Below are 12,923 nucleotides of genomic sequence, written 5' to 3'. Positions count from 1 at the left end.
TTTGTATATTTCTCTAAAATGTATTTTAAAAATGTACTGCACTTAAATATTCATAAAAGATGAACACTAAAATAAAAACATTTTAAATTGATAAAGTTAAAATCATTATTGTTCTTGAAAAGAAACAATAATGATTTAAAAGAATAAAAGCTTTAGTGCACACAGTTTCCTTACAATCACTGTTTTTCTCTAAGTAGATGCTGTTTCAAATTGCATTTATGACAAGGAATTCCATTTTTTTTTAATTTCCACAAAATAATTTTACATATTCACATGGTAAAAAGCACATTCAGTATAGGTATTTCGATATAATAGATTCCAACATTCACAAATCTCTAAAATCTTAAAATTATTTATAACATAAGTCATATTAAGCCATGAATCAACTCCACAGTAAGGAATCACTCCCAGAAGAAAGCATATGGGAATGCATGCTAATACCACTTCAGACTGCAGCCAGTCTGTTTACACAGACCAAACCATCCAGTAAACTGATAATGAATGTATTTTTGGTGTAAAAAGACAAGAGCCTTTGAAATATTTTTGCAGGCAATTTTATGGTTAGCCTTTTTCTCATGCAGGATGTATTTTCCACTCAGAAAGGGAAACTTTACATGAGGGTGATATGAGAAAATGGAAACTAAAAGAAGCAACTTGCATTTTTCCTGTTCAAGTGCCAACACCAGGGGTCAGGGCTTGCCCTCAGTGAATTATGAGCTGAATAAAGTCTTCTCCCCCCAGTCACTGTCACTCATTGCTGACATCATCATCTGCAGGGTTTGGGAAGCCAAACAGCAACCAGATGCTCAGGATGAGTTGACTGGAAAGGAGGAGACATGACAGAAGTAGCCCAAATGTCTTCAAAATATGCTGATCTGCTGGCAGAGATCAGGAGAGGAGAAGGACCTCAGAAAGATAAGCTACAAGGAAGCAGTTGAACCTCTTTCGTTCAGATGCAATGGGACAACCTGGCACAATGAGTGTGCAATGTAACCATATTTACTGAAGCCCTGAAAAGACATATGGGTTCCATATGTACTTCTTACTTATCATTTAGAGGAGCTTAAGGAATGAATGCAACAAAGCTGGATGGAGGAAAAGGAAAAAATATAAACAAGCAAGGTGATTCATTGAATTGTGTAAATCAAGATTTTCCAGTTCGCATTGCGGAGCTTTTTTAAAATGTCCCCTGATGTGAGAGTTGCCACTATAAATAGATGAAGAAATATATTTTTTCTCTTTAGTTAGGCGTTTGCTCTTACCTTTTCTTTATAAATGGAAAGCTAAGAGTATTCCTGCTGTAATTACTGCTTTCCTTAATATAAAGCCATCAATGTAATATATTTCTTTATTGGCTTTTTACTCCATCTTTCTATCAGCTTGCCAATCAAGACATCTTACAATAGTAACGAGGACACATAATGTAGAGCAAACAATATATAATCAAAATACAGATGAAAGTCAAATTATTTGAGATTAACAACTAAAAGCTACACAGAAGAGATCTGCTTTTACCAATCTCCTAAATACTGAACATTTCCCTAGGAATGCACATCTCAAAGATTGGAAGTAATAGTGTGCTCCCCTCTCTAGCCTGTCGTTAGGTTATCATAGTGACCAATGCAGTCTCAATACTATATTCTGGAGAAAACCCCAACTGGAATGAGTCCAGAAAATTAATTTTATCCAGATGCATCTAGTAAAGGGACTTCTTCATCTTCATACTGCAATCTGACAGAAATACAGCAATTTTTTCACATAGTAAAGCCCAGAACACTGCAGATCAATGGCCATACTGGAGGAATAGCTATAAAAGAGCACAATGTTATCTACTAAGTGAACTGAAAGTTGAGGATGGCTGTACTGAGAGAATAATTTACTACAGTCCTGCAATGAGTCCATTGTTACCCAGCCAGATATGAGATCTAGCCTTTTGCTTGTTTGAAAGATCAGTGCAGCGCTTAATTTGTTCAGCAACTTGGTGTTACCAGAAGCTAATGTACCCTCAGAAGCTTGTAAGTACACACTCATGGTTTTTGTCTCTCTCTGCTTGCTCCCAACTACAACAATTATTCCAACTCTCAAAGAGGTAGCTTAGCTTTACCACTGATCAGTATTTTGGTCACTACTTGGTATACTCAAAGAGAAGCAAAAGTCTTTGCTCTATATGAGTTGGGAAATGAGCTGTTCTTGCTGCTCCAGAGAAAAGAAAAAAACTCTATGTTTTTTAAGTAAAGTTTTTCAACTCTGCCCTAGTTCTCTGAAGCTCAATATGCTCAAGTCTTCTCTATAAGATGTCTCAACCTCTCTCTATTCTTGCCTCTACTGCTAAACAGGCCATGCCATTCTCTTCCCCATCTCTATTATTTAGCTCCTTGGGCATAACAAAAAGATGGGAGATGATGGAAATCAATTGTAAAGGTGAAAAGTCAAAGCTGTGAATGGTTATGCTCTATGGCAGACTCTCTATGATGTTGCCTCTGATGTCCCAGTTTTCAAAAGGGATGCTTGTCTTTGATGTATGTAAACCTATGCTCCAATACTTATATTTTACTATCTCATTCCTTCTCCACGACCGAGTCCTTAGTTATAAAGACGGACTTGCTTATTTATTGTTTTCTGTGGCATTTTTTATAGTGGAGACCTGACTGTCCAATCAAATATATACTAAAATTTAGACCTCTCCATGAGCAGTCTTCACTTCCACGAAGGGAAGGAAAAAAAATCAATAAGGTATAGTGAAATTAGAAATTAAATGTACTTGTTTCTTTAGACTCATCTCTCAGCAAGGAGGAGGATCTGAAGGACAGCTCGAGGTACAGGAAAATGGAAAAAGGAAGACATAAAAAACTATTACAAGAAAAAATAAGAAGAGCAAGGGGAGAAAGAAAACAGGAAGAAGCAGCAGTAAATTTAATGCAAAATTAATATACAGTGCTTCATATTTGCTATATAGATCATATATTAATGAACTACACCTTGAAAAAACCTAGCCAGTATAGTCAAAAATGGAAAGTGTGTAGTGTCAGCCCTTCAAGGCAAGACAGGTAAGGAACTGTCACAAAACTACTAGAACGCTGCTTAATTGATATAGGATCTAAACAGATTCTTGAAAGCTTAACAGCGTTTCTCCTTCCCTCCCTCTTATACCAAAGAGTCAAGATGGAGCAATTTTAGGTTTCTTTCCCATGCTTCCTTGTTTTCTTGGATTGAGCTCATGTTTTGCTAACAGTCTACGCATACCTTCTGCAAGGTCATCTCTGTACTTCTCTAGAGGTAGCCCAGATTCCTGACCACTAGAATACAGCACAGCTTTTTAGATGTTATAAAAACCTGTAAGTGCAATTTACTAAAGTCTATTCTCCACAAAAGCATGAAACTCTGTTGCAAAGTTGAATATGCATTTTGCATGAAACAACTATTTAAAGAATATATCAGGCTGCAAGATTGGGACAGTTATTGATCAGATACTTTGGAGAACTATTGCCAGTCACAGCAGTTAATACTTGTCTGATCAATGGTTTCATAATTCCATATGATTACTTATTAGATGTAATTGTCAGTGGACTGCCACACCTTTTATACTGATTATCTCTCACTGTAGAATCAGTAATGTGTGAAAAAAACATTATGTTTGCTAACATTTTCTAGTGCAGAAATAAAACTTTTGAGTCAGACTGCAAGGTGCCTTTATAATATTTGTTCTTGCCAACCATGACAGCAGATGTCTTGTTTTTAACTGGCCATAAAATACAACCTTCAGTATTTCAGAGTCAGCCACAGATGAGCTTTTATAAGCATGAATGAGGCGCTTATCATTTGACAGCAATTAAGTATGCCACAACCTTCCAAGACAACATCTATGATTTTTGTGGTCCATTGATATACTGCCTATACCAGTGCTTCCCAAGCTTTTTTCTTCATTACCCAAAACCACTTATCAGAAAGTCCTTTTTACCCAATGTAGGTAAAACACTTTAAGTCAATTTAAATGTCCCTGTTGTGATTGGGTAATGGGTTCATGTGTCATTACCTAAAGAAAAACCACTTTTACCCATTTTGGTAATTTACCCAGGTTTGGGAAATACTCTCCAGTATGGTATAGGCAATGTTTTAACTGTAACCTGTACTTTTCTTCTGTATGTTTATATTCATCAGACATCTGCATATTCTGCCTTACTTCTGAAGACAATTATTACTTCTGGCTGCCCCTTTCCCCATACTATCTGGTAAGCTGAGAAGACAAAACTGAAGGGTCAACCCATACCAGGATTTGATGGTGCTGAAAGCAGCAAAAGAGATTCCTAGAGGTTCCATATGTTTGCAAACTATACCCCCAAACCAGATCAATCATCTTATGAAAAAAATCAGGAAATGTGCAACAGAATTTGCAGAATGCAAGCTACTCTGGAATCTTCATTCCTCCCACCTTAATGTTTTCAGTCAAAAGTGTTAACAGGTTGAAAATGAGCTTCTCAGGGCAGTGTGCAGGCATATTATATCCTATATAACTAATGCTATTATTTAACATGTATTTATTGCTATGAACATTGAGCAACTTTTATAGAAGTTACATGTATTTTTAGACTGCTCAAAGCATATTCATATAAATAACAGTAAATAACAGTGATTAAGTGTTTAAATCTACTATTCAGGGGCAGTTACAGTGTATTTTTAAACTGAACTGTCAGTTTCACTTTATTTATTTTTTTAATTTACGAATGATGTATGAAAAACAACCCCCTAAGAATGATAAGTATCAATAACAACCTGACTGATTATAATCAGGAACACAAATATAAAAAACTTTTAATGTCTGGATCTTAATTAAAAGCTTTTATAATTTTTGTGCTTTACAACGTACATGTTATTTAACAAAAATATAGACACGTCCCAACAGATCATTCTAAAGTGATTAGTCATTGGCAGCCAACAGCCTTCTTAAAAAATTCAAATGAACATTTTTATTAACTTTAAAATAACGCTTTTGCAAAGGGCTTCCGATCCAGACAAAAGAAAAAAGACAATTTTTTTGAGACATCTTACATACACTTATTATAGAAGTAATGGCAATGTAATTTCAAGATCTGTGTATCTAAAAATATATATCGAACTCAAGATGTACCTTGGGAGGAAGAGGTTCCAAATTATTCTCAGAATCACTTTCTGAAGTAGAATCTGAAGAACTTTCCTCAGTTGAGCTAGATTCTGAGTTGGGAGAACACTGCACTTTCTGAAAATTCACTTCAATTTTTTCTGTGTTTTTAGAATCCCTAATATAAAATAAATATAGAAGAAGATTACAGAATTAAAAATTAACATGTACAATATTGCATAGCTTTGACAGAAATTATTTTCAGCAGCACTTCCCAGAAATTGGATTCTACACATAATATGAAATGTAGCATTGCTTGGTTCAAACAATATGGTCAATCCAGAACTCAGATATTAGGAATTATTCTTAGCTCATGTGGTTCCCCACCACCACACACATACTGATTCTCTTCTCTGCATTCTGGCATGCTGCACTTATAATTTGCCACAACTATGTAAAGTGAGCACCCTATTCCAATTTTCATGCAAGCTGTAGCTACCACTAATCATGATTTACCTAATTCAAACATCCTCACAAACTATGATTATCACAGATTTGGGCACGGGGAGATAATTTTCACACACAAGAGACTCAAAGCACATTTCAGAAATGAAATAAAATATATGGGTCCAAATCATATATATAATCAAAAAATATAAAATGTATGTAATTTGGATCCATATATTTTATTTCATTTCCGAAATGTGCCTTGAGTCTCTTGTGTGAAATCCATATATTTCAGAAATATATTGGTCCAAATCACATATATTTTAGTTATTACGTTTCAATAAAATGAATTGTACCATGCAACTAATATGTTTGATTACTAGAACAAAACATAAATGTGGTCATAATCGTAAATATGGATATTTCTAAGATTTTGGAGAAAGATGATAATAACAACATCAGCAGCAGCAGCAGCAGCAGCAAAAGGCAGCTTTACTTGGAACAGCTTAAATCCTGCGATGATACCTTTAACCCCATCAAACAACAACATCTGCCTATCCCAGGGTCTTGAGAAGGACTCGACAGGTAGATAGAAAAGCCAAATCTAGTCTAAACATTTGGCTGACTGTGCAACCAACCATAATAATAATAATTTATTAAATTGATATGCCGCCTGACTCCCAGCGACTCTGGGCGGCTTACAATTGTTAAAAACATTCAAGAACAAAAAACAATACAAAAACACAAAACAACAGCACTAGATGGAACAACAATGGCATAATGTAATATTACAATAACGTAATATTATACTATAACATTTACTTCTTATGAAAATATTAACATATAACCAGCAATTTTTTTGAAAAAGTAAAACCATAGCATTCTATATCAGAACTGTCTATTCGTGCAATATTTCCATACATTTCACCTCTATTTCCCCTTCTCTCTTCATGAGACAGTTTTAATTCCAAATATGATTCAGTGAAAACTCAATATTTATTTAATGAAATAAAACTACTTTTAAAAAATCCAATTTCTAATTTGAAGGTATGATTTTTCAGGACAAACTTATTTTATTACTTAGTTTTTCATAGGTAATCATTATTTATCTTACCGCTTAAGAGTTTCACATGTTAATCTAATGAAAAAAATTTACTGGTAACTAGCTTTTTAACTTTGCAATGATGAAAAGCCTGTATTAATTTAACCTACAGATTTCATTTGTTCTGAACAGGAAAAACAATATAAATCACTTTTAAAATCATTAAATCCTGACTTAAATTAATAAAGTCATAATTAGGGCATTATGCTGTGTTTGTTATGGAAGTGGCAGGGCGAGCTGCTTTAATTACTGTCTGTAATAAAAGGAGCACAGTGCATACTGAGCCACAATCAGCTCTGTCAGCCACGACTGAGCTGAGCTGCAAACTCATCAATGCATTGGCGGCAGGCTACAGAGTAAAAGGGCCATCATGTCCACTGAGGCCACTTGCTGACAGAAGTGGAAGAAACAGATTCAGACAATCCAAGGTATTAGCCCCAATTACTTAAATTTTTAATGGCATTTTAATACACATTAACTCTATTAGTAACAGGCAATCTTTAAAAGACCTTTCCCTTAAGCAGCTTCTGACCGTCTCCCTTCACAGCCCTTGCCTCCAATATCTGAATCATAATCCTTTTAATATAACATTATTTAGGGAAAAATCAATTGCCTTTGTAACCTAATGGCAAGATATAGAACAGTTTAATTTTATCCTTCACAAAATTACTATATAAGGTAACTAAGTGTTTCATAAAGTGGCAGCCTGACTGTACAGCCTCCCAAGGTTACGTTAATATATTCTGCTCACCTAAATATATAACAAAAGATTATTTTTTTTAAAAAAAAAAGGTTCACTCAATTTACATGTAACGATATCATCTGAAATTACAGAAATGGGTAACCTTTTTTCCAATGTCACTAAGAAGGTAGCGAAATATAAAAAGCTGTGTAATTTTAACATTGTGATCTACTGTTATAAGCAAGTACATAGATACCTTTCCGCAACCGTTGTTCGTTTTCTTGGAATTCCCCTTTCAGCCTTTGATTTCCTATCATTCTCATCTTCAGTAGAAGAACTAGAGCTACTTTCCACGCTGGTATCTCCATGCCCTTCTTTCTTTTCTTCCTCAGTATCAGATTCATTTTCTAGAAATGAAAAAGAAAAAACCTTTGTATGCATGAACAATTCAGGTGAGTAACTTCTGATACTACATTCCAATGATGTTCAAGCATCCTGACACAATCTTATCATAAACAGTGACATCAAAATGTTGCTTTCACAGCTTTAAAACACTGTATTTTGAAAAAATCTAGGCACTCACTATTTAGTTTCTAACCATAATATGTTTGCAGGATGATGGAAAAGGAATGAAATCAGACATGACCGACATGTCCTCTATCCTCACTCTCCTGCTCTAACATAGTGTCATCTTCAAAACTTAAGTATTTAATCTATTCTTGCACACACATCTAGTGATGACAATTTAATCAGGAATTTAAACAAGTTATTCAGTTTCTAATCGGCTGGAAAGTGTTTCTAATATTTAACTTGAAGGTACGCTTTCCCAGTTTCAGTCCACTGCTTCTAGTCATTACCCTTAATAATCTTTGGCAATTTTTCTCTTGTTTCCCCAGTGTTCAGAGGAGCAGCCCCACAGGATTTGAAAATATGTCCCTTCTATATTTATACATGTGAGTCTATATTTATACACTTGTATTTCAATAATTCCATTAGATTAAAATGCTGGATGGGAGGACCCAGTACAGATATAACATTGCAGATATAATAGGAATTAAGGCTTGAGAAAAAGAAAATGAAAGCATTTGGAAAGCATTAGTAACAAACCATTCATTCATTCATTATTTCAATTTATTTATATTTCAAATTCATGACTCTGGCCGGCAATACAAATTGAAATAATAAATATTTTATTATAGAGGCAAATAGACATAGGCACATTAGCAATAATTAGAATCTAAAACATATCTTAATAATTATGTAAAACAATATTCTGGAAAGTAAGAAAGAAAGATTGAGTTTTCTACAAGCACCAGTAAATATGCACCCTGAAAACTTATCGTTTTTCATTTATTCTCTTTAATACCTATATAACCAATAATAGACTACAAACTTCAGAGATTAATCTTCAAACTTCAGAGCTTGGGTTTCATAATTGCTATTGTTTATAGTTAGTTTTCTTTTTCTGTTTTAAAGGAGCCCAAACACTTAAGCTTCCAGTGTGGCAATGTGAAAATGGAATTGAGGAGATTTGAGGTAATTTATTTAAAATTTCTGTATATACCACTTTCTACTTTTAAAAAGTCTCAAAGTGGCTTATACCTATAATCAAACCCACCAAAGAAAGTCTATGTATAATTATATGGGAGCAATAATTTCATTTTATTTACTTTTGAATACATGAGATAAAGGTGCATTTTAGATAAGCAAAATAGTGTAAAAATGTTGGGTGTATCTTTATGTCCTACTATCTATTATACCATGTGATTGCAACTACTGTTACTACCTATAAGCTGAAATCATTCACCTGTACTATAACTGTATGAGATACAGCTAGTGTTGGAGCACTGAGTGTCAGTTCAAAGCTCCACATCCCCAAGGGCCCTCCATCTTTTTCTTAAAAAGGCCCTTCCCTCTCCTTGGTCCGCTTCCCCACACCACACAGCTGCACTGGAACATTTTCTTTTTTTAAAAGGCTTAAGCTGCTGCTTACTCAGCACCTTAATCTACTAGAAGGTTTCTATGAAGCCCTATGTGATGGCAAAGGTAAGAAAGAAACAGCATTAGTACCTAGTAAAGTGATGAGAAAATAAATTGTATGGGGAAGAGGAGATTGGAAAAGGGGAGAAAGAAAGTGCCCTGGGAGAGATGAAATGAATAGGACAGAACCTGGGAGAAGACTGAGGCAGAGCCCTGAGGAGAACATACCACTCTCACTACTGCTAGAAGAATCTTCGCTTTCCTCATTAACATCCTCTTCCTCCTCCTCTTCGTCAGACTCAGGGTAGAATTTTTCAATGGTTTCTTTTTTTGCCTTTCCTTGTAGGTAAGTCCATTCTTTTGCCTGTTTATAAATGGACAGGTTTATACAGCTGGATATTTTTACTTAATGCTCTAGTACTATTTATTACAAAATAACAACATTAGATGTATAGGCCATTTTACAATAAGGAATACTTAAAAAACACACTTTTCCACATCAAAACCTGTTTAGAGTAAACTGCATTATCTAGTTTTCTGCAAGCCCCTGAAAATGCTATTTTGAATGATAACATTAAAAACAGCAGTAACAATGGCAGTAATAATAATCCAACACATATTCCTGCTCTCAGAAGCATTTTTGTTTTGTTTTGATGTGTTGAGGGAAGAGACCAGAAACCTGACAGAACTTCTTAGGATGTGCAGTGAGTAACGATCTCCAGTGAATGGCAAAATGGACTACTTTTCTTACACAATTTGTCAGCATTTTGGGAATGCTGGGGATAAAGCTAGAAGTGACAGTTGCAATTATCTAGGAATAGCCATTATGCTATTTCTAATATAAATATTTCTTATATTTGCTAATCCTAAAACATCTTACCAATTAAATTGGGACGGCTGAATTAGTTGAAATACTTAACCATGAGCAAGTGAAATTGGAAGAAAGGTTTCAGACAGAACATATATGCTAAAATACATATTGACCATCAGCAGAGTAATATAGAGAATTTCAAAGGAGTTATTTGGAGCAGAAAAGCCTTATTTTGGAATTATGTTTATTAAAATACACTTGAAACCCTGAAAAAAAATGTAGCCAGATAGATTCACAATTCCTGGTTTCCAAAGGTATAAAATGTTATTTTGAAAAGTCAACATACCAACCCAACTTCTTCTACATTTCTCACTGAAGGGTCAGGTGCAATCTCCGGCCAATTAGACAATTCCAGATAGCCAGAGGCTTTCATGTTCAGAGTATGAGACAAAGTACCAAGTTGGAAGTGCTCCCTATCTATTTGAGGGTGGAGAAGGAAAGACGAAAAGTATACACATGAGCTCTGTATCATAAAGAGCAATCTTAATCAGGACTAAAGGTAATTGGCATTACATTACCTCAAATGTCATGGAATAAATATAAACAAGAAGCTCTTCATAGGTCAAAAAACTGATTCCAGCCCATAGATTACAATAATCTCCCCCATAATGGTCAATAAAAAAGCTAATCAGTCAGTGTATTTAGAGGTGTTGATCTGAAATGTAGCTTCTCTAAAAATTACTTTACTGTGAATATTAAGAATGACAGCACAGTTAAATAATCCATATACATGTCTTGGCACAAACACATCCAGAATGTTAATAGTTTTTCTTTCCGAAGGAGTGCTGCTTTCAGGATTTAAAGTAGGATTAATACAGCAAAGTATGTGAAAATTCAGAAAGCAGATAATGAACATGACAAAATTACTAATTACTATTATATGATTTTTAGAATTAGTTAGAGAGCAATGGAGAAGGTACCACATGGCATCCTTCCCTATGCAACAATTTAGAAGAAAAACATCAGTAATCCTGATACACCAACAAAAAATGAATCTGGAAGGACTGTAGTTTCATGTTGCTCAATCAGAAGTATAATGAATAATCCAAAGTGAAGTCAGAAGTCTTGTTAAGCAGCTAAAGATATTTTCTACAGAGACTATGCTTAGCACAAATTATGGTTTTTTCCCCAGAAACTTATACTATTTATAAAACAAACATTTAAATCATATCTGATTTCCAGTTTTTTAATTACATTTCACACTAGCAAACAGCTTACAATCCTGACTGCTTTCTTAAATACTGAAAACCTGAAATCATATTGTTTATATACTATTTTTTAAGCTGACCATTTGGTAATTTAAATATATAGATAACAGATGCATGTCTCCATCTAACATTAGATAGAAAATTTAGTTGGCATACCTTTAAAAGGTGACTCAAGTAGTGGGGCAGGCTTCTGTGCCAGAAATATTTTTTTGGCATATTTGCTTAAAGCTCCACTCTTGTCGTTTGGAACAATAAGCTGCCTAATAAATCTTGTTCGGTCTCTGATGTCGTAGCTTTGATCATACTTGCCGAGGTTTAATATGTACTGGGTAAGCAATTTTGTCTGTGAAAAACAGGACAAGAAGAAAATACAAGTTATTTATGATTATTGATAACTCTGGATAAACATATTTAAAAAGGTAATAAAAATGAATGGTTATGTCAAACAAATGTTGTTCCATAGGGAATATGCATTTCGAAAGCAGTAAATGGAATTTTGAAGCCAAAGCACATGTCCTCTTCTGTGTAGGGGAGGTGAATGCTGAGTACTGAGAAGCAGCCATGTGCTAGATTATTAAACTGCTGAAGTGGAAAGAAAGGCATCATTAAAAAAATAATCATATATGGCAAACCCGCTGAAGGGCCTACGTGAGAATAATGAATGTGGAAATACAACTAAAAACATGGCACTCAAAACTTAATCGGAAAAATATGCAGGACATCAAAACATCAGAGGGTATTAGGAGGCTGGCAAACTGCTTCTGCTGAGGTGTGTTTTATGAAGAGATACTGTCCCTGGCACCAGCCGTCTCTGCACTCTGACTGCACTCAGTTACTTTACTCTGAATTATGACCCATTAAAGCAGACACATGAATCACTGAACTGGATTACTGCAAATTATTTGCAGTGCATTTAGCTGTTACTTTTTCATAAAAGCAAGCTGCTGATGCCCTCTAAAAACCAGGATAAAAGACTTCTTCCATTTTTCCTCTCACAGCTTAAAGCCTTGGGTAATATTGGTCATTTATATACGTAAAAGCAAGTTCTATTACCCCAGCTTTTTACAGCATAACCAGATTCTCTAATTTGATGTAGAAATATTAATTACTAAAATTATTCAATGCATACTGTTTAATTTTTGCATCATAAAAAAACACACAAATACACAATTTGGAAATACACAAATTGTCTGCATATACTGTATATTCGGTTCAGCAGATATCTGCAAAATGCAATTGGTAACAATTGAAAATACTACATCATTTAAACACAAAATATACGAAATATTATATTTATTCTGTTTGTGATAAGCTATATACATTATTTGATCTGAAAATCTTTTCTATAGACACATCTTTCCAGGGCACAGAATTATATTCTGATGAATAAACATATTATTTCTCAAAAAAAGTTACAAAGGTACAATATATTTATATGAATATACAACATATTTATACAACATATACAGCTATTATATTGGTACTCTGTAATTATTTCTGAAATTTAACATTTTAAGCAATACAGCTAAACAAATACA

The 12,923-nt window shown here is 34.3% G+C and overlaps 1 protein-coding gene across 4 annotated transcripts in view; it reads right to left on the bottom strand.

Annotated features, from left to right (window-relative positions):
* The window catches only part of AP3B1 (adaptor related protein complex 3 subunit beta 1), a 175,155-nt gene that overhangs the window by 64,111 nt on the left and 98,121 nt on the right, over positions 1 to 12,923 (bottom strand). For all 4 annotated transcript variants that reach the window (XM_088130397.1, XM_088130399.1, XM_088130400.1 and 1 more), the window contains 5 exons: positions 11,542 to 11,728; positions 10,464 to 10,594; positions 9,535 to 9,670; positions 7,583 to 7,733; positions 5,126 to 5,273 (listed from right to left, as the gene is read on the bottom strand). In XM_088130397.1, the coding sequence (XP_087986523.1) occupies positions 5,126 to 5,273; positions 7,583 to 7,733; positions 9,535 to 9,670; positions 10,464 to 10,594; positions 11,542 to 11,728 (753 nt within the window). The remainder of the gene's footprint in view (positions 1 to 5,125; positions 5,274 to 7,582; positions 7,734 to 9,534; positions 9,671 to 10,463; positions 10,595 to 11,541; positions 11,729 to 12,923) is intronic.

Source organism: Python bivittatus, unplaced genomic scaffold (genome assembly GCF_059951505.1).
Source record: "Python bivittatus isolate LINGU-HERP-01145 unplaced genomic scaffold, Pbiv_v1 ctg000850_np1212, whole genome shotgun sequence".
NCBI classification, from domain to species: Eukaryota; Metazoa; Chordata; class Lepidosauria; order Squamata; family Pythonidae; genus Python; species Python bivittatus.
The sequence above is the reverse complement of the archived record's forward strand: the minus strand, read 5'-3'. Positions and strand labels throughout refer to the sequence as shown.